The sequence below is a fragment of the Polypterus senegalus genome, chromosome 3 (assembly GCF_016835505.1).
Source record: "Polypterus senegalus isolate Bchr_013 chromosome 3, ASM1683550v1, whole genome shotgun sequence".
Lineage (NCBI taxonomy): Eukaryota > Metazoa > Chordata > Cladistia > Polypteriformes > Polypteridae > Polypterus > Polypterus senegalus.
The window spans coordinates 58406872-58430349 of NC_053156.1; the positions used below are offsets into that span (position 1 = coordinate 58406872).

General features: G+C 38.9%; 1 protein-coding gene across 2 annotated transcripts; it reads right to left on the reverse strand.

The window, feature by feature from the left end:
- On the reverse strand, positions 1-23478 carry zc3h10 (zinc finger CCCH-type containing 10). Of its 2 annotated transcripts, none has more exons than XM_039747281.1 (3): positions 23387-23478; positions 15120-16026; positions 1-1562 (listed from the first exon to the last, which is right to left on the reverse strand). In XM_039747281.1, the coding sequence occupies exons 2-3, from the start codon at positions 15912-15914 to the stop codon at positions 1050-1052; spliced, it is 1308 nt and encodes a 435-aa protein (XP_039603215.1). In that variant the 5' UTR covers positions 15915-16026; positions 23387-23478; the 3' UTR covers positions 1-1049. The 2 variants fall into 2 exon arrangements, with proteins under 2 accessions (XP_039603215.1, XP_039603216.1); XM_039747282.1 differs by lacking the exon at positions 23387-23478 and adding an exon at positions 23081-23333.

The window sequence follows — 23478 nt, forward strand, 5'->3', positions numbered from 1 at the left end:
CAGAATAAAAAGCGTTTTACTATTTACAAAGAGAAAGACAGGAACCACACATCACTGCACCCACCGTCTACCCCCATCTTGACCCTCTCGTCACTTCAGTCTTTTCAGGCAGTTTCCTCGATGCTTGCAATGTGTGCTTAGTTCAAGAGTCTGACTCACTAAAAATATCTAACAAAAATAAATTACAAAATTCCAAGATCAGTATATTTTAACTGTAATCAGTCCCACCACCGTAATCCTGTTGGTTGGAAGGTTTAAAACAAAATCCTGCAGCACAGGTAGCAGTGCGATCATCTCATTGCCAACAGAATATCGGTGATGAACAGCAAGAAAGTTCTGAGGGGGAGAAATCCTGATGAATGGAAGCAGCTTGCAGTACAAGAGCATGGAGCACAAGTAGGAAATGTTAATAGGGCAAGAGCTGAAGGGCCGGCCTGCATGCTACTCTGCCAGCAGGCAATCCCTCTTAGTTAAAGGCTCCAATCCGAGGCATCTGCAAAACTCCTGAGTGCTTTATCTCGAGTTAAAACATGACCATTTAACCACGATGTTAACCTCTCTTCACTCCAGGTTTTGTCGAGGTCAGAACTTCTTGGGATATAATTTAGATATGACTCAGCCGGCAGCTCCTCACTATTCCTAACTGGCTTTGCCCTCCAGGTTTACCGAGTCTGTCACTGAGGCCCTACATCCTGATGGTAGATGACCTTTGGTCTGATGCCTCCACCTCTTACACTGAGCTCTATTACAGCCACAAAGTTGGACACCATCATTTGTGGCTTACTGAAGTACAGCCAATGCCTTTAAGTGTTCAGTCCTGCTGCTTATTTCACTGTGGGGACATGACTGCCACAAAATGTGGTGTGCTTAGTCAGTGCATCTTTGCGCCCTTTATAGATCTTGCTGCCTCCTGCTATTTGTAAACCCTGGAATTCTGCTTTTGTTTTTCTTGAGCCACAAACTAAACTGTAAAATATTCCTAGGTAAACCTATCCCCACCCCCGAGTCTTGCTTATTATGGCTACAGCTCATAATCTGAGAATAAAAGGTCAGTGAGGCATTGGGGTAATTCGCATGCTCTGGGAGGCAATTGGGTACGAGACCATTGGAGTGGTCGCATGGCTCATGGTAATCCCTGGGAGAGGCTGGGCCATAGACACTGCCACAGGAGCCACAGAAACAGCAACTGGAGCCATTGACACAGGTGGTGCCATGCCTTGTGCAATGGTTTGAGCCAAGGCAGCCGATAGTGGAGTAATCTCTGGATTTAAGTGTGGGGGTGGGGCACTGGGTGGGGCAGCATTAGTGGGAGGAGCCGCCTGGCCCCCTGCTGGAGCCACTAGATCCTGCTGGCTTACTGGTCTGGGCTGGAGGGCTTGGCTGCTAAGTGTGGTATGCGTCTGTGCGATGCTGTGGTTGTATGTGTTTACTGTACCTACGGCAGTGGGTAGCGTCTGCTCTGAAGGGGCAGGTGTGGAAGAAAGAGTCATAACTTTGGCCTGGCTTCGGAACTGTGCATTCTGCTCAAGCAGGACCTCATTGGTGGCAATCAGATTGGAGACCTGTCCAAGAAACAAAACAACAATTACTAGGCAAACCAGACATTTTGGAAGGAAAGCAATTAATGCTGCTGACAGTTTACAGGTGATCTCCCTCTTTGTAAAACTAATTTCCTACTGAAAACCCCCATTATCCATAAGGTGAATTTTCACAATATGAACACACTGATTGGCAAGGGCATAAAAAAAAAATACATTAACCTTGACATAATTAATTTGATAGCAACAATAGTCATCAAAACAAACTCTAGTAATGTTTCTGTTTAATAAAGGTGTTTATTTACAATTTATAGTCATATGAAAAAGTTTGGGAACCCCTCTTAATTCTTTGGATTTTTGTTTATCATTTGCTGAGCTTTCAAAGTTGCAACTTCCTTTTAACATATGACATGCCTTATGGAAACAGTAGTATTTCAGCAGTGATATTAAGTGTATTGGATTAACAGAAAATATGCAATATGCATCATAACAAAATTAGACAGGTGCATAAATTTGGGCACCCCAACAGAGATATTTCATCAATACTTAGTTGAGCCTCCTTTTGCAAATATAACAGCCTCTAGACACCTCCTTTAGCCTTTGATGAGTGTCTGGATTCCGGATGGAGGTATTTTTGACCATTCTTCCATTAAAAATCTCTCCAGTTCAGTTGCATTTGATGGTTGCCAAGCATGGACAGCCTGCTTCAAATCATCCCATAGATTTTTGATGATATTCATTGTACTTCTCCCTCTGCATGAATGGCTTTGTGGATTTCGAACTGTGTTTTGGGCCATTGTCTTGTTGGAATATCCAACACCTGCATAACTACAAACTTTGTGACTGATGCTTGAAAATTATCCTGAAGAATTTGTTGATATTGGGTTGAATTCATCCGACCCTCGACTTCAACAAGGGCCCCAGTCCCTGAACTAGCCACACAGCCCATGATGGAACCTCCACCAAATTTGGCAGTAGGTAGCAGGTGTTTTTCTTGGAACGCGGTGTTCTTCTTCCGCCATGCAAAGCGCTTTTTGTTATGACCAAATAATTTTTTGTCTCATCAGTCCAAAGCACTTTGTTCCAAAATGAATCTGGCTTGTCTAAATGAGCATTTGCATACAACAAGCGACTCTATTTGTGTTGTGAGTGCAGAAAGGGCGTCTTTCTCATCACCCTGCCATACAGATGTTCTTTGTGCAAATTGCGCTGAATTGTAGAACGATGTACAGATACACCATCTGCAGCAAGATGTTCTTGCAGGTCTTTGGAGGTGATCTGTGGGTTGTTTGTAACCATTCTCACAATCCTGCGCATATGACGCTCCCGTATTTTTCTTGGCCTGCCAGACTTTGGTTTAACAGCAACTGTGCCTGTGGCCTTCCATTTCCTGATTACGTTCTTTACAGTTGAAACCGACAGTTTAAACCCGAGATAGCTTTTTGTAGCCTTCCCCTAAACCATGATACTGAACAATCTTTGTTTTCTGATCTTTTGGGAGTTGCTTTGAGAATCCGATGCTGTCACTCTTCAGAGGAGAGTCAAAGGGAAGCACAACTTGCAATTGACCACCTTAAATACCTTTTCTCATGATTGGACACACCTGTCTATGAAGTTCAAGGCTTAATGAACTAATCCAACCAATTTGGTGTTTCAAGTAATCAGTATTGAGCAGTTACATGCATTCAAATCAGCAAAATTACAAGGGGACCCAAATTTTTGCACAGCCAGTTTTTCACATTTGATTTAATTTCATACAACTAAATACTGCTTCACTAAAAATCTTTGTTTGGAAAACACCCCAGTACTCAGATGTTCCTAGGAAATGAAATACATACCACTGTTATCTTTTTTGTTGAAAGTAGAGTACCCTATTATGCAGGCTAAGAGGGGTTCCCAAACTTTTTCATAGGACTGTAGCTTCAAGTTTCACAATCAAAGGTATTTCAATCTTTTTGGCCATTTTCAACTGTTTAACCAATTTTTTTTTTTTTTTGAAGTCATAATGTGTAAGCCAGTTCGAGAAGACACTTGAGCAACATGTCAAGGTAAATGATCTGTAAGAATAACTCAATCTGTGATTGGACATATCAACATCAGCTCTTCTCCGGACTACAGACTGCAAGTTTCTGTTTCAATCTAATTGCTTAATTAGAAACCAATCCTTGTTAATAACAGAACTTATTTATTTAATGGCTTTAGTGTTTTAATTGTGCCACATTAGGTCATTCTTATATCATAGATTTTTTTCCTTATCAAGTATACCATCTAAATGATGTGTAGCCTGATATGGATGAGTAGTTCTCAGTCCTTCACTAAGCCAGATAAGTTCACATTGAATAGACAGATGTAAATAAAAACAAGTTTGACGGAAACTCCTTTGTTGTCTATTTCTTAGTGTTATTAACTCTTTCAGGGTGGATATCGACTTTTGTTGACACGAGGGATTAAGGGCGGATATTGACTTCATCCAGGGGCAGAGGGCGATAATCAGCTGTAAAAGCTGACAAAACTCACTGTTACATTATAGGTAGACCCTCTTTGCTAGGAGGACTGTTAGACTCGTTGACTTGATGACGAACCCCTGCGTGTGTGTAAAGAGAGTAAAGTTAACAACGTCTAGGATGGCATCGACGTCGGGCAAGACAGAGAAGCCAATGTGCAAAGCAAAATAGTCTGTGTGCATTATTAAATTATTTTTTACTTTTTGCTCATTATTGCAGAATCAGACTCTGAGTTGTCGAACTTTGATTTTGATGCAGCAATCTGAAAATCAAAAGCAAAAGACAAGTAGCTGATTTGTTTCTAAAAAGCGCCTTTCAGGTTATGAGTGATAAGACAAACAGGTATAGGTTTGTAATAAGTGCATAATAAGCATGTGAATTTACAAACTGCGGAGGCTCATGGAAAATACCACGTTTCCCCGAAAATAAGACCTAGCATGATTTTCAGGCTGCTATGTAATATAAGCCCTACCCCAAAATTAAGCCCTAGTCAAGATCGTCAGCTGAAAAGTAAGGCACCTAAGGCCAGGTTTATACTTCACGCAATGTGACATGTGTGCCCGAAACATCCATTAAATTCCGAGGACGCCTTGCCACAATATCTCTGAAAACAATGTTTAATGATTACATTCATCAATTCGGGGATGTGGCTATTCCAGCAGCATCGGCGCAAAACAGAAAGAAAATCTCTGGATGGGGCATCAGCTCATCGCAAGGCAAACACAATCACACACAATACACTGGTGTCATTGTAGTTTCACCAAATCCTCAAACCTTCATGTCTTTGCATGGAAATCTGAGCACACTGTGGAAACCCACCAGGAAAACATGCAAACTGCAGGCAGGGATCACAAGGAACTTGACTCCCTGCGAGACAGGAGCGCTACCGCTCTGCCACAGTGCCACCCACATATGTGCAATTATTAACAGTATTCATTATTTAAACAAAGCTAACGATTTATCTGTAAAATGTAACATACATATTTTTTAATCCATTTCATTATGAAACTGATATCAAGTATAAATCTAAGAGAGCTGGAATATCATAAATTTAATGTGTTCTGTGTGGCAATGCTGCTTGCCTCTGCTGTCAGGTCGGGAGAAAGCCCCAGAAGTGCAGCTGGGTCGGTTTTAACATGACGTTTACGGCAGTCTACTTTAATGATAAACTATGGGATTAAAGGGGACATTTTGAGTTTCAAGCTGAAATTTCCACTTTAGTCACAAAATAAAAATTTTCTTTGTGGCTCAAATACACTGCCAAACATTCCGATGGTACTGTAAAGGTGCCAAAAAAAAAAAAAAACCATGGCACAGAAGATGGTACGTGAGACTTTTAAAATGTACTGTGTCATTATGATATGGAATATGCAACGCTTGAATGTCAAAGCACCACGAATGCATTTGTATGTCTGCATTTTGCTTCACCTCATCGAATCATTCATCAAACATCAAAGTTCGCACATCGATCCCGGAGGATCCTAAAAGTGTAGCAAAAAATTCAGGCTGCAATTCATGGTTTGAGTGTGGAGAGTTATGACAATATTACAGATGAAGATGACATGACTGTATTTGGATAAATGTATATTGTTGTACATGAATAAATATATCCCCTGAAAATAAACCCTAGTACACCTTTTGGAGCAAAAATTAACGTAAGACCCTGTCTTATTTTTGGGGAACACGGTAAAACAGAGTGACATTTGTTTTATTTTGCTTTACGTGTGAAACCATTGCTTTGTGTGTTTTTTTAGAAAATTGAGTGTTTTGGAAAAATACTCAGCCCTGGGGGAAAAAGGAAAAAAAAATACCCTAAAAAGGGGTAGGGAATCTTAACAAGTAACTAAAATCAAGTATTAAAAACATTGCTCGAGCACCAAGTGCTCCATCAGGAATAACTGACTTTTCATTAGGAAACTATGTTGTAAAAACCCTTCAGCCACTACAGCACTCCCAGACCAAGTCAGCCACCCTCTGGCATAAATAATCAAGTTTTTAGCACAAGCAGCATGCGTTTAGAAATCGCCAGACTCAGTTTTCTTCACACTGAATGATCCGCTTTAATATTGATTTTAACGCAAAAAGGGTATTAGAAGATTTTCATTGTATACCTGAATGTTCATCAAGTTCCTGCTTGGATTTCGGTGGGAGGCTGTATAATTCGAATTAATAGAGCAACCACAACAATCTTCCAAGTCCAGTCGTTTCTCAAGGCATGAATGAGAAGGTTTATTGCAAGAATTTAAAGTTTTCATTCTTGATATTTTAGCATTAATCTTCTGTGGGCTAAAAAGCTAAACATTTTCTAAGCTGCAGTGCATATTTCCTTTGTTCTTGAATTTGGCTAAACAAACAATAAGGAATCTTCTGAAAACACATTTCAACTCTTTAAAGTAAACTATGTTCCTTGTTACTATTGTCTCTGAAGAATTATCCGTCTATTCTCTAAAGTCGCGCACTTCTGGATTCCCAGGGATGCGAAGTCACTTGCAGTGCACACTCCCCAGCCAACCCCTTCCATAATAAGACTATACTGACGTTTCAGTCACACGCACACACACCTCTAGCAGTGTTTCTGCCATCACTAACAGCTCCAGAGCCTGACACAACTTCTCAGTGTTAAATGCTGGAGTCCCTTCTCATCTGGACTACTGTAATTCTTTTTTAACATTAAGAAACTACAGCAGATTTTCAGGAGGCAGACAGACACACAGACAGATACAATAATCCTCAGCTCAGCAGCAGTGAACGCAGCACATCTCAATGATCTGACTGCAATAGAGTCCGATCAGGTGTAAAAATGACCTAAAAAAACATCTACTATATTTAAAAATACTTCCTTTTAGGTATTTAGCACACTCATTATCTACTGAGTCTGGTCTTCTCACTCTCCTAAATTTACTTGATGGAGTGTTATATTGTTTAGAAATAAACAGCATTGTTGGTGTTATTCCAGTGCTAAACAGTGACACATTATACAGTGAAATCTTCTCAAAATAATCACAATGGTTATTGTTGTGAAGTAATGCAAAAAGCAAAACCTTAACAGAAAGGGTATGTCACCATCTAGTGGATTTCTATAAAATAACCAGCACAGGATTCTCAGTTCTTGTATTTCAGGAAATTGTGTCTTTTTAAGGGCTCTTTGCCTAATGTCAAAATGACCTGCACTGTAACAATTTGTAGAAACTCTTCAATATTCCCTGGTTTTAACTATAACACTATTAAAAAGTTAGCCCATTCAACCTGACAACATGCCAGCTAACGAGTCATGTACAAACCACTGGATTATCGACCAGATCAAATTACTTTTCACTTCTGCAGTGCTGGGCAGTACACCGGTTCATACCAAAAACCATTTATTTTTAATATGATATGGATTTTTCTTATACTGCAACACCAGTTTAAATAGCCTAAACTTTTGGAACATGGCGCCGCAGGGAAACTATTTATGGGGGGACCTTTTTCACTGCTGCACTGCTAAACGTGCATGCAACAGAGTACATGCGTTAGTGGGGGTATTGAACGGTGAAAATAGACAGAGAAACTAAAGCTGTTGCAGACGATAAAGTTGAACATGATGACACAGAAGAACTTTTGCCGAAAAATTGAGCCGTGTCTGTTGTCTGGAGATACTTTGGTTTTAAAAGGTCGGATGTGGACCATTATGTTCAAATGTGTGAATACTGTTTCTATACTACTGGATAATAATGCAAGCCAAGATGTACTTGTTTTATTTTTTTTCAATACTGTGTAATGTAACTGGGTACTGTGTAATAGTGTGACGACATGTTGAGCTTATTTTCGACATTCTCACCGTTTATGTCGAGATTAAAATCGACATGTTGACTTTATTCTCGTAATTTATTATTAAAGTAGAACATCATAAACTAAACATCTTAAAATTAATATTTAATTTACTAGATTTTCTCAAACCCAATCATAAGTTATGTAGCACATTAAATGCTTTGTGTTAAATATTCCCCGAGCCATTTTAATCAGTACGTTCTTCTTAAACTGACTTCCTCTGGCACTAAGAGGAGGCGCAGGCAGTGCTCGCCACACACAATACATTAATTTCATGATATTCCTGTTCCCTGAACATTCAGAATGCTAAGATAAATACTTGGTATCATTTTCATGGTGAAATGCATTAAAGCAGGTATTAATCATGTCGGGGCAAGGTGGCGTGGACGTTGCATTGCTGCCTCACAGCAAGGTGTCCCAGGTGTTCCCTGCTTTGAATCTGCATTTTTTTCTGGTGGGTTTACTCGGCGTCCTTCAGTTTCCTTTCTAAGTCATGTAGGATGTGGGGTTTTGTTATACTATATTGACCCTGCTAGTGTGTATGTGTTGCTCGTATTCACCCTGCGATGTGCTGGTGCCCTGTTCAGGCTTTGCTCCTGCCTCGCACACAATGCTTGCTGGGATGGGTGCAATCCTGAATGGATGGCATAATTAAACATGTATAACCAATATTGTTTTGAAGTTATGAACACTGCATTGTCTAAATTTATAACTAGTTTTAATTTCACAAAGACGTTTATCGTGTGGTGATTGGTTACGTGGAGAAAGAAAATTGAAAGGATAGGAACTGGGGGTTTGGTATGTCAGACAGAGACAGCGCGCATGTAATAAAGAAAGCCTGCTCAGAAGAACATCCATTGAATTCTGTGTTCACGTCTCCGACCACCAGATCACAAACCCAACATTTACACAATACTTAAGTTAAACTAGTGCGATACCCATTCATACATCCAGTTTTTTGGAGCCTCGTCACACCTGCCATAAAGTTCTCTACACTGAACATACACCTGGGGACCCCTTACTGTGAGGAAGCAGCACTACCGCCACACCACCGTGCATGTTTAATACATGCTCTAATGCATTTCATCATGAAAATCATATCAAGTATTTATCTTTGCATTCTAAATGTTCAGAGAGCAGGAATATCATGAAGTGAATGAAGTCGACATTCAGGGGTAGAGGGTGACAATCAGCTGTTAATTAATGACAAAACTTACTGTTACGTCACAAGCATTCCCTCTCTGCTTGGAGGAATTTTAGACTCATTGACTTGGCATCTCATCCTTGCGTGTACCCGAGTTACGAAATGTAACCAAATGTAAACAAAGGCAAGATGGCATCGACATCTCATGAGGGAGCGAAGCGAATGCAGAAAAGAAAATACTCAGCAGATGATGTTTTGCATATTATTGCTGAGTCGGGCTCTGATTTTTCAGAATCTGATTTTGTTGACAGTGATCAGGAGATCAAGCAAGACAGTGAGGAGGACCCGGCATCAGCCGATCGGACACCAGCCAATGCTGCCCCAACTGATCGTCTGCCAGCTGAGCGCATTCGCGCAGCTGACGCACCTACGGCAAGGTTTGTGTGGGAGGAATACCCAGACATGGATCTGTGGGAGCCACACTGGCTACCGGACTTCACAAGACAGCATGGCTTGCTGATGGTCACGACAGATTACCAGCCGCTGGACTACTTCAGGCTGCTCTCTCCTGATGCTACTTTTCAGCTACTGTCAGACGAGACAAACAGGTAGGCAGAGCAATTTTTGGAATCACGGGCAGCACTTGCACCGCATACTCGTTTTTCAAAGTGGAAACCCACAACAAGAGACGAGATTTTTTACATGCCCTATACTATACCCACCTGCTGGTTTATGTGTAATTGTACTGAAAGTTACAGCTGCACTGCCATCTACAGTTTTTCCTACTGTTTAATAAATCTGCGTGTGTACAGTTCTGTTTAGCACCATGTATATCAGGCTCATCATCTTATTAACTTCTGCTTGTATATACACACCCAAAGACACCCCCCACTTTTCCTGCAGCTGAGGCACAAGAAAGTTTCGGAAAGTTTGGTATTTATTTTGGCATATGCCATAACAAAGGTTCTATCTGAATGATGACTTGACCAATGAAAATTTTCTAGAGAATTCTGTTATCATGAAAATTAACAAGTGAAAGCCACCAGCAGCCAGGCTGAACCCCGATAAACAGTTTAGGTCCAGTAAGCCTTCATAATTGAAAAGTGACAAGGATCAGGGCAAGCTGCCTGAATGAATTTTGCATAAAAACATCTGCTTTCAGTGCAAATGCCTTGTCCATATACTGAAACATTATACTCACGCATGCTTCCATAGTTCTACTTAACCGCAAGTGAATTGTGTTGCATAAACCAATACTTCTTTCAGATGCATTTCAATTTGAAATGAAGTAAAAGCAAGCCACCTTCAGAAAAATAACTGCAGGAGTGGAGGATGTATCTGTTACTCTAAGTGTTGATCATACTTTTAAAATATTCACTGCCCACAGTTTTAATCACAGTCTTTTCTTTTGGCGGAAAAATGCAATGGTCTATCTAAAATAGTCTGGTTGGTAAAGTTGGTAAAATTTGCAGATGATACTAAGGTAGGTAGATTGGCAGAGAATCTCATATCCACTGAATCATCACAAAGGGACTTGGACAGCATAAAGATTTGTGGCAGATGGAATTTAATGTCGGTAAATGTAAAGTTTTAAAGGTAGATGTTTAATAGATTTTAATATACAATGGGAGGTCTGAAAATCGAAAGTATAGTACATCTTATGAGAAGAATTTAGGAGTCATAGTGAAATCAACACTATCAACCTCCAGACAGTGTTCAGAAGCCATTAAAAAGGCTAACAGAATGTTCGGTTATATAGCACCCTGATGTGTAGAGTACAAGCCCACCGAGGTTACGCTGAAACTTATCAAAGCACTGGTTAGAAGTCACTTGCGTGCAGTTTGAGTCCCGGCCACAAAAAGGACATAGCAGTGCAATATAAGACCTGAAAAGAGCAACTAGGCTCATTGCAGGGCTACAGGGGATGAATTGAACATGAGGAAACACTAAAAGAGGCAAGCCTTTTCGGTTTAAGCAAAAGGAGATTAAGAGGCGACATGATTGAAGTGTTTAAAATTATGAAGGGAATTAGAACAATGGATGGAGACTTCCTTTAAAATGTGTTCATCAAGAACACCGGGACAGAGTTGTTACTTGTTAAGGGTAAATTTTGCACAAACTTATGGAAGTTTTCTTCATACAGAGAAACATAGACACTTTGAATAAGTTATCAAGTACAGTGGTAAACAGTAGGACTTTAGGGACATTCAGAACTAGACTTGATGTTATTTTGGAAGAATTAAGTGGATAAGTACGGGCAAGCTTTGTTGGCCTGAATGGTCTGTTCTCCTCTGGCTCATTCTAATGGGCACAGACCTGAATTAAAGTGTAATTAATGGTTATCTGTGTTACTGAGAATTACAACTGTTGGCTTATCTTTCATGCACTCGCCATAATGAACTCTGCGATAGAATTTTAGGCAACATAATAAAATATTGCTTGCAGAGATGCAGCATTCTGAAAAGTGCCCTTTTTTGATCAACACTGTTGCAAATGTTTCTCTTCATTTTGGCATGAAAACCTACAAAAAGTGTCATATCAACATTGCTTCTCAATTTTTCTGGAGGCTGTTGTAAATACAAGAAATAAAATGTACACTTTTTTAAAGACATTGCTTAGGATCAGACTCCTAAAAATGCATTTAGCACACAGTCATTTGTAATTATTTATATGATGTCTAAGCCTCCAGTTCACAACTGCACTCAAGGTTTATTTAGATTCCAGAGAGGTTTTGTGCAGTATTTTCGGAAACATCGGGATGAACACCCAGTTGATACCAACAATTCTCAGAAATTACAAAGGAGTATTCTTTGGGTAAACTGCACCACTCATCCTCTGATTTAGCCCCACTATAGCCCATGTTTGGCTTTGTCTCCATTGCTCTGTCAAACATGTCACTTTGAAAACAGTCTTCAAAGCTAATATGTAAATTCCCAGTGGTATTTGTGAATCTGCAGATGGATGGCTGGATGCCTTGAATGCTGACACATAGCAGACATATAGCCAACTCACTCAGTGAGTTAAAATGCTTCTGCAGCTAGCACATGAATTATATAGAGATAAAGAGACTGGAGAGCACTGAATGGGGAGTTTCAAAGAATGGAACCAGTTTGCAAAAATCACCACCAATGAAGCAAGCAGAAATTGACATTGTTTCCCAACTTTATAATGTCTTCCATGGATTACTGTAATTTTCTTTCTTCAATGATCTTCCTACTAAGATGTATTGTTAAACTAAAACAAACTTAAAATACAACCACTAGAGTTGCAACCATGGACAAAACACAGTAGTGAAATCTCTACTCAAATGGCTGAGCTATAAATAGCTTCTAGTCAAAAAAATAGCCATTCATAAACTCTGCTAATAACTTACAGAGTAGTGGGCAACATCACCCTAAAATTGCCAGTGTTTCTGCTTGCTCTGTGTCAAACTGCCAGGCAACAAAGGTTTGCATCTTCTGCCAAAGTTTCTCTAAATAGCACGATATATATATATATTAATTATGTATTGGGGTTGGTTAAATCAAGGCTGAAGACCCATCTCTTCTTCCTATTAATTTATACAAGTTAGTATGGAATTATCTACCTAAAATGGTCTCTCTTGGTTTACCTGTCCTACAGTTTTGACTTGTCAGTTAATTTAATTGTCTTCACTGTGCACTATATTGCATCCTAGTGCTGGGCGGTACAACCAAAATTCTGTATCACTGTATTTTTCAAAATTATCCCGGTTTCACGGTATTCAACGGTATTTTTTTCCCCATGCATGAGTGGATATTAACCACATTTTCCACTGCAATTACTGCATTAGACTGGCTAAGAATAACCTATTCCACTGTCATGAGAATTGTACATCGTACAAAAAAACATTTTAATGTGCACACAAGTATTAATGCAGGTTTGCATGGCCCCATAAAGTGATAGTTTTCAAGGGAGTGGCACTAATGAAGAGAGGGAATTGCATTGCATGACAGTTGCAGTTAAAATATAGAACCTTTTTATTGAACAAATTTTGCAAACAACTTAAACTATAATTTTGACAACATATTTTAAACCATTCAAAGAGGCATTTAGACTTAGTAAAATATCCAGAGGCGCTATTCAAAAGTTATATTGTACTGAACAGGTCTTTGAAAAGGAATAAATAGTAAATATTTTTTGTAAACCAATTACACTTTCTGTTAATGTTAACAATTTCTGTCCACTGACACGTTAAAGTGACTTTTTAAACAACTTTCCCATCATTAAACTAATAAAAAATAACAATAAAATAAATAATAGTGCAACTTCCAGTAATAATATTACTACTTAAAGATTTCATTACACAGTATTCACTAAATAAAAATAAAATAAAACAAGTGCAACTTGGTGATGACATCTTTACCAACTGAACCATCATTTAGGCAAATTGCATTAATATGGCCCTTGCTTCAAGCTAAGCTATATACATAAATTATAAACTGAAACTTGCATTTATAATGCTATTTGTGGTATAGCCCTACGGAAGCTTATTAGGGCCACGGTGAAGGAAAAAAAAAAATACGGACACAGGGAAGAAAAAAAAAAAAAACTATGTCAAAATTAAAGTTGAAAAGTTGACTTTATTCTTAACATTTCCACTTTATTCTCATAGTTTATTTTGTAATTAAAGTAGAATGTCCTAAACTAAACTTTATTCTAAAATCAAATTTTAATTTACTAGATTTTCTCAAACCTCGTCATAAGGTAATGTAGAACATTAAATGCTTTGTGTTAAGTGTTCCCTGACCCAGTTGTTAATCACTACGCACTTCTTAAACTGAAGCACGTTGCAGCCTTTGTCGATTTTCACAAAGCGTTTGACTCAGTTGATCAAAGTGTCCTGTGGGACATCCTGAGACTTTGCTGGATATCATGGCTGGCCTGTACACTGGTACTGTGAGTGCTGTACAGAGTGGAGGCAGAATCTCTGCATTTTTCCCAGTTGAAACTGGGGTTTGTCAGGGGTGTGTTCTGCTCTTACTCTGATCAATGCTGGTGTTGGGCAAGACTGTGGGGTTCAGCAGCTGTGGTGCATCTATTGGTGAAGAAAGATTCACGTATCTTGACTTTGCTGACAATGCTGTGATCTGCGTGGAGTCAATGGAGGCTCTGATCGGAGCTCTCGAGAGACTGAGTGAGGAATCCGAGTGTCTGGACTTGTGAGTATCCAGAATAAAACTAAGATCCAGGGCTTTAATGACCTCTTGGGCACAGCCTCAGCTCTGTGTCTGTCTGTCGAGAGAGTAGTGACCACGTTGAGAGGTTTACTTACCTCGGCAGTGACATTCATGTCTCTGGTGACTCTTCCTAAGAATTCAGTAGACGGATTGGGAGAGAAAAGGTTCAGGGGGGTGGGAGGGATCGGGCTATAAGTTCGATGGAAATGGGTGTGTGGTGCTCCTAATATCTATGCAAAAGTACAAAGGTCCAAGTCTTTAGATTCTTGGTGCTTCTTGTCTTGCTGTATGCTTGCGAGACATGGATGCTATCCAGTGACCTGTGACAAAAACTGGACTCCTTCAGTACTGTGTCTCTTTGTAGAATCCTTTGGTACCACTGAGTTGACTTTGTGCTGAATGAGCAATTAGTTACGGCACTACAGCCATATGGCCCGATTCCTTGAGTGTGATCTGACTTGCAAGATCCTCATCATTGAGAACCCGAGTGGCTGGACCAGGCCAATAGGACGCCCATGTAACACCTAGCTGTGGCAGATAGAGGGTCATTTTTGGAGGGTGTAACTTAACCACATGTCTGCCTGGGGGGGGGTGGGGTGCTAACCAGGATCCTGAGCGGTTTTGTCATGTGGTGGGTGTGGCAACGTGCTGTACCAGTGCATGCTCCCCAACCTGACCTGACCTATTTAAATCACCTCAAATTAGAGTCACACTGCCCAAACACATTACACGATATTATGGATTTTTTTTGGTTTAGATTGAGATCTTATCTTTGTACATCACTTTTTTCATTTCCAGGGTCAGCATATTCTTCATTTTCAGTTTACAGCTTAAAAACATGCATTTTAATTTGGGTAAGCTGGTATACAAAGATTATAGTAAAAAACAGAAAAGGATTAAAGATTTCCTTAGACAAACTGCATTTTACCTGTTTCTTAAGGTCTTCCACCCTCTTCCGCAGCAGAGCATTCTCCTCTTCTAACATTCGATAGTCTACAGGACGTGGGGACGCCTGAATCCCATAATCAAAGCCCTCTCCAAAACGCATACCATCCATGCGACGCCTCTTCATTTGTAACCCTGAGTCAAAATCTTCATATCCTGCTTCATACACACCCTCCATCATAGGTTCATAAGGAATGCCCCGATCAAAACGTCGAACACCAACAACTCCAGAAACGCCAGGAACACCAGGCTGGTCTCGAGGGGTGCGGTCTGTTAATGCAACATTCCCCACCACACCTAAACCAGGAACAGCACTTCGCATTACATCATAGTCAAAATCCTTTTTTAAATGCCGGAACTTGCATTTATTCCCACGTTGGCACTCTCCTTTCAAAAAGTCTCGACAAATAGGCACCTCCCCTCGACTGAGGGGCAAGTCTGCAGGTGAAAGTCCTAGACCAGCAGCCACCTTACCGCGGAGTCTCAGGGGCAGCTCCCCTGTCTTTTTGTAGTAATCCTCATCTTCTTTTGTACCATGGACAAACCTGCAGTTGGCACGGACACACTCTTTGTTTTGATAGTCATGGCAAAAGATGAACTCATTTTTCTGCACACCTATATCTGGCACCTCATTGAAGTCTGGATGTCTGAAACGACACCGTTTTCCACGCTTGCAAACATTGCGTAGGAAATCTCTACATATGTCATCTGTGGTGCTAGTGCCAGTTTCATCATTACTGCTGCTGTTGTTTAGATAGGTATTATCTCGGTCTGGCATGATGGTACCAGGCCTTTATTCAGCTATCAAATCCCTGAGAAGACCAGTAACAGAAAAGTGACCTGGCAAGTTTATGGAATCTTTACAATGACAGCTCCCAAATGACAGGCAACTGTGAAAGAGAAAGGTAGGAAAAAAAGACAGAATTACATATGAAAACCAGACACTTCAATAAAATATTTTCAAAAACATACATGAGGCTGACTAATCAAAGTTACACAAATGCACTACTACCTAGAAGATTAGCTGAAATAAAGAGAAAACATTACATCTGCAGTTTGAAGTATGAACAAGTCTCAAATCAAAGACAAAAAAAAAGTATTTGTATCTCATTAGTAAGAACATTTTGCTTAAATTGGACTTTTCTAGCCTTTCAAAACATTAGGCTACCATTAAAAAGAACAAAAAATTGGTTACCATCTGACTTCATAGATCCGTTTTGTATACAAAAACTGTGTTTGTTTGTGTCTAAATTTAAATATACTCGAGCTGCTCAATCCAGACTCAGTTTTAATGCTAAATAGAAGCAGGCTAAATGCCCTACAAAATATAACATCAAACTATGACAGGATTAGATGTATTCATTTGCATAGTTAACAAAACCATTTGGCTCACATAAATTGAAGTATGACAGAAACGATTTCAGTTTACGATCATCACTGGCCGGTACGTAGCCACCTGACTAAAAGGTTCTTTTTAGCTGTATGATTTTAGAAATACTAGTAAATATTGCTGTGCTCATTTACATGAATGACTGTGATCATAGAAATATCTGTTAATATGTGCACAGAAGCCCACTTACAGCACAGATACATTTCAAGAATGAAGATATTACTTTACCCGTTAACAATTCACCCCAAAAACTAGCCGAAAAGGGACAATAGTGCATCTTTTTTGTAATACAGATTATGTATACAAACCATGATATTTTCTGGAGTTCTGCTCTCAGTCTCTCTGTGCTGGTGTATATTCATATCATATGAACACATAACAGAGTCATACAGTTTGCAGTTTCTTAGAGCATTCTCTCCTCTCCTATTATTTATCATTTGATAACTGTTCAACTCCTCGACAAACACACACACACACAAATACAACATAGCCACTTATAATCAAACCCACTTAATCCAATAACAGACTACATGTAATCAGAATCTATTCTGGCAGTACTGGTGGGCACAAGACAGAAATCTATTCTGGATGGGGTGCCAGTTCATTTTCAGGAACATGTATATGACAAAGTTGCCAGATAACCTAACATGCAAGTCTTTGGGAAATTGAAGGAAAAACAGAGTTTGTGGAGTAAATCCAAATAACCATTTAAACTGCACAAAATCAGTGATTGGACACAGCACTATAAATCAGAACACTGGATCTATGATAACCAGTAACCAACACACCACTATGTCTCCAACAATAAGACACAATGTAATCTGAATTTATGACAGCAGCTCAAACTGTAATGAATACAATATGCCCTTACTTCTCTCTGTTTTTTAAAACACTAAACAGAATGAGTTTAAAAGCTGAACATATGCTATATGATATAGAGATTTACACCAGACAAAAATAGCAGAGTTAAAAAAATTGCTTTATGTCACAAATATATCCATTGTTTGCTGCTTGTATCACAATGTGTTTTCTAAGATGGATATAAACAGTTTAAGCACACATGCAGCGGACAATCCAGAACCCACAAACCCATAATAACAGCACTGGCCACCAGTTTATTAAAGAGCACAGAAAACTACATACAGATAGTGAGTAAGTTGGAATTTAAATACATCTTTCTGGAAGTGTGAGGGCAGCAGAACTAACCGAAGCACAAACCACATTTCAGTGGTCAATCAATCAGCAGTCTTGTTGCTGCAGTTACACACTAATGTATGGCGTATATATTTTTCTACCTTAGCACATATTATTATATGTTGACACTGACAATATCCATCCATGAAAGTGTATTGTTGTAGGGAACTCTGTAAACTATTAAAGTGACAACTTGATCTATATCAATAAAATAGAGAATTTCTGACATCAGTATATTATATTTTTACTGTGATATTTTGCACAATATGCAGCATAACATCATCTCACAACCTTTAATAAATAAGCAGTTTGTGGTTAATGGGGTGCAGTTGCAGCACCCTCAACTAGCCGGTATACAACCTGAAGCTTGAGACCGTTACTTTTATGAAAAGGATGCCTGGACCTAGACTTGGACAGAATGATGGTGTATCACTAAGCACTGTCACACACAGTTACTAATAGTAAATTACAAAAACCAACACCGTGCCCAAGCTAGAAATCAAATTTGACCACATATCAAATTATTATCTATAAACTAAATGGATACTTTCCATATAGATTTCTTTTGGTGTACTGGCCACAACATCCTGGCTGAATCTTTTTCTTTTTTTTTTTATTAATTTTGTTACAATCCATACAAAGCAATCAAGTTTTTACAAAAAGAACAATTGAGTTAAGAACAGATCGATCCCCACCCCTGAGAGAGAGAGAGCAAGCCAAACGGTGTAAAATTTAAGGCTTGTAAACATACCTAAATTAATAAATTCTCTGTGTTTTATAAACTTATTTTAAAATATTACTGATTAGCTCCTGCCATGTTTTGAAAAAAGTCTGTACGGATCTTCTGAGTATTTGATTTTTTCCAATTTTAAATAGTATAACACATCAGTTTCCCACTGACTTAAAAGAGGAGAGTTTGGATTTTTCCAGTTTAGCAGAATGAGTCTGTGTGCCAAAAGTGTAGTGAATGCAATCACAATTTGTTTGTCTTTCTCCACTTTAAGCCCCTCTGGAAGAACCCCAAACACAGCTGTTAATGGGTTAGGAGGGATTGTGAGTCCAAGGCTGTCTGAGTGGTAATTAAAAATTTTTGTCCAGAATGATGTTAATTTGGTGCAGGCCCCATTTTTTCTAATTGTCTCTAGAAGAGAAAAGCACATGTGTGGGAAATGTTACCATTAAAAGGAAGTAATATAGTTGCAAATTAATGCAATGATAATTCTGAAATAACGTGATTTAAAAAAAAAAATTGAGTGCTAAGACTAAGCTTATGTAGTATAGCAGGAAAAAAATCAGCCTCTTCTAAGTAACAATGGTACAATTCCTCACAGAAAGGCTTTGTAAGTTATCACTCTTGGTTTTCATAAGAAATAATTCTGTCTGGTGCTAGTTTCTAGAACTGTAAGCAGGGGTTCTGGGGGTTTGAGTTAAAATGACTTAAACAGGTAAAGTTTGAATAATGTGGGTGGAAATAAAGCAAGACGGGGTAAGAAGCAATTAAAGTACGGAAGCTCGATGCAACATTATAACTGTAGCATGGCATGGTCTATTACTGCATTATAGGACTGTGGAATTATCAAGATGGAACTAAGGAACCTGCTTTAATAACGAATAGTTACAAATACATTTAAATGGGTAAAAAAAAGCTGGCATGTATCAACTGATTTACAAAGGCACTCACTGACAACCAAATTTGTAAGAAATCTTTGCCAAATTTTACTTTGCACTTTCAAAACATACAATGTGTTTATATTTCTCAAATAATTCTATAATGGGATAAAGTGGAAATAATAAAATGCTTTTTCGCTTGAAAGTGAAGCAGGATATTCAAGCTTTAGTAAGACATGATTCTTGGCCAATTAATGAAGCAGAGAGGTGAATCTTTAATTCAAACATACTGTATTGTAGGAACGTGCCTTTCCTGTTCATGATTTCCAGAGAGTTTTTTTTTTTTTGGAAGCATTAATAGAATTTTTGCAGAAAATGCATGTATATTGCGCATTCCAATAATGCAAACAGGTAACAGGCATGTGGGATTATGCAACACTGGTTATTTGAGATCCATGTACATTTTTCACATCGTTTGCCATTGTCCAGAGTTGGTCACCACTGGGTCCCATTCAATTTGAATCTGTTATCTAGAGTATTCCCTAAAGTTAAATTATGTTAGATTTTTAGATAATAGATGTAATAACCGCAATCTCAATCTGAAATTCAATCACTGCTCCATTCACATGTATACTTGGCTGGCCTTTACAAACCCTATGATGCACAACAAGGCCTTTAGAAATGTAGAACGTAGAAAAGATACTGGAAAATAAGATTACAGAAGAAGGCCTAGAACTTAACAGTTACTGAGGAACAGAATGACACAGAAGTGCTTTGCGTTACGAGTAAAAGTAGTATAAAGCATTAGGATATCTCTATTATAAAAAAAAATAAATAAACCTGATATTTCAATTATTCAAGCATGCCAAAAAAAAGATTTTGGCTCATATGTTTACATACCATCATTTTTGAAGATCATGCGTAATCAAGCCAAAACACCATTCTTTTATTTACTAATAGTGGTCAGGTGAGACAATTTATCATCATCATCATCATCATGGTACTGTGCGTAACCTTTGGTAATAATAATGATCACTTAAATCACACAGATTGCCCTGATCAAAAGTGTATATACCCTTCAATGATTGGCTGAATAATACACATACACACACACACACACTCGTGCTGAGATGGCTATGAAGGATAAGTATCTGCACCTGTGCCTTGTTTGATTGTAATTAGTGTCTGTGCATAAATAGTCAATAAGTTTCTTAGCTCTTGAGAAACCCTCAAGTATTTTAATCAGGGCTGCTTTGACTTTGCTGGTTGCTGAATCGTGGGGAAAGTAAAAGAACTGTTAAAGTAGCTACAAAAAAAAAATAAAATACTTCAACTTAAGAAACCAGGAAAAGGATACTAAAAGGCAGTGTTCAAATTTTGATTAAGAAGTGGAAAATTAGGGGTTCTGTTAATTTCAAACCAGAGTCAGGTACACTAATAAAGACTTCAGACTCAACTGCCAGTAACATTGTTTTGTCACAAGTAACTTCAACTGAAACACAGAAGTTATGTGGCTGTTCCAGGATGGATAGATGGATGGATGGATGGATGGATTGACAGACAATTTGGCCTCATGGGAAAATCTGACTTAGTAACAATAATAATAATAAGTCGTCAAAAAAAAGCCTGCATATAATACTCCAAGGAGCACCTAGAAGCACCTCAAATCTTCTGGAACGAAAATCATTTGGGGTGAGAAGGCCAAATTTAAACTCTACTGTCACAACCATAAATGCTGTGTTTGGAGAGAAGTCAACAAGGCCTACGAAGAGAAGAAAACAGAAAACTTATTTAAAACTAATCGCAAGATGAATGGGGTAGGTTATCAGAAAATATTGGAATTTGCATTCATCAGCCTGGAAGCTACCCATGGGCACCTCAGTACCATTCAACATTACAATGACCTGAAACAGAGGGCCAAGTCAATTTTTCAGTGGGCTACCAACAGAAAACAGTAAAGGCTGTAGAGTGGCTGTCAGAGTCCCCTGACCTCTGCATCATTTGGGCACTTGGGAAAGATTTCAAACTTGCAGTTCACGCAAGACAACCATAGAATTTGCAGGAACTGGAGGATTTTTGACAAGAAGAATGGGCAGCTTTACAACCTTAGAAAGGGGGCAATAAATGATATCAAGGACTAAGCAGTGTTTTAAGTGGGCACCTCTTCCAATTTCAACATTCAGCACTGGAAGCCTCACGGGGAACACAAACAGCCCCACAACCGTTTGTCCCTTTGACTGAATGCCATAGTATTATAATATTAAGAGTACACCAGTATTTTGGTTCCACTTCAAGCACTGGAATTAAGGGTATGCAGACGTTAGAAAAGGAAAACATTATTATTGCGTTTATAAGAATTTCGTATGAATGCATTAAAATAATGAGTTTTCTTTTTTTTTGTCCAGTGCCTCCTGATTCCCCGCTACGAGAAAACCCCCCCATATACTATTCAACTCATCTTGATATCTAGTTATGCAAAGGAACAAGCTTTTTGGGGTTCTCCTGATTTTTGGCCTTGGAGACTATCATAAAAACAGTCATTTTTAGATATTGTGCAGGAAAATAAGTTCTTATGAAGACGACTAGACCAATAGGTGTTCACAGCAAAAATTATCAGAAGGGTTTGAAGATGAGGATGCCACATCAATCAACCCCATGGATTCACCCCTAAATGAGACACGAGAGGTCAAAGTTACTCCTTTTCACAAAACTTTGAAAAAAATCAGGATCAGCAATATAGGCATATGGAGTGAAATTGTATACTATTTCAAGGTGTCCCATCACGAATAAGATATTACTTTTGATATCGTATTCTTCACCGGTGGTTCTAGCCCTCTACAACCATTCCCAGAAGGTTAAAACTGACAAATTTCAAATATAAGCATGTGGGATATTATTTGAGTCTATTTCAAAGACAGTGATTACAAATATGATGTCCTTTACCAGGGATCTAACCTATTTGTGGGTGACGAATAGAAAATTTCTGTGACATTCGAGAATATTTATTTACACTTTAAATGATTAAACTGAAGCACAAATTTTCATAATTTCTTGAATTACTTAATTTGTATGTACTTCTGACTCATTAGGCAAATCATTACATTTCTTATGCACACCCTAGGGTGGTTTATGTGAATTGATTTTTTCATTCACTACTGCAGTTTGTTTAATGATTGTGCTATTATGCCATGTCTACTAGTAAACTTAAGTGCACAACTGTACAAATCTCGGGTCAGCATGTAAACAGCTGTTAACCACAGCTTGTAACAACTTGTCCAGTCAACTTTACACAATGAACACAAAGAATGCATCAGTCAGTTGGTAATTTGAACACGATTAAATAAACTGTGAAATGTCGGCGGTACTTTACTACAGTTAAAACATGGCAAAAAGACAACCTCACTGCGGAGAGGTCTTTAACATTAGGCTCATAATGATCGTCCATTGACAGTTCAGCCGTGCAGTTCACACCCGATGCACCAGCAGCTTTCCAAGCCCCACTCAATTCCCACATTTTGGAAAGGGCGTTTATTGGACAATCAGCTATTTCACATCCCCGGATAACACCCGAAGGTCCGGGTTTGAAACAAACCATCACCTGCTCACGTAAATATTAAACAATTTAGACAATCACTCCCTATACATCACCATGCAACAGAATGCAGGACTTCAGTTTCACAGATATACGTTTTAAAGTACCAGATGCTAAAGTAAAAGGACCACTAGCTACGATTTTAGAATTAATTGCTTACTTGCGGTTTAAGAGTCTGGATGCCTTAAAGAAATCAGCCACATGCAGAGCTGGGACGCCTCCTCCTATAAACTGAGCGGCCCACAATGGAGGGCTTAATAAATACCGAGGCCGTTACGCCACCACTCCGAGCGGCCACTTTTATCAACCCCATCCAGCTGAAGCGACTTAAACAGGCCTAAGAAGCAGCACCCATTTTGTTGAAACACTTCTTATAAAAATCAGACCGAGCGCCATACACCTAGAGATTCATCACAGTACTAATGCAAACAGAGGTAGTTCAGTTCGCGCCGCTACAATCACTCACCTGCACAGAGTTGACCACTCTTCACCATAAAGCAAGAGAGCCTTCTTCCGGGCAGCTTGGGAGAAAGGAAAAACAGCAAATAAGCGAAGGCA

Coding starts and splice junctions, on each gene's coding strand:
- zc3h10 (XM_039747281.1), bottom strand. CDS start 15,914: ATGCCAGACCGAGATAATACCTATCTAAACAACAGCAGCAGTAATGAT. Junction 1,563..15,119: donor TGGAAGACCTTAAGAAACAG/GTAAAATGCAGT, acceptor TTTCTTGGACAG/GTCTCCAATCTGATTGCCAC.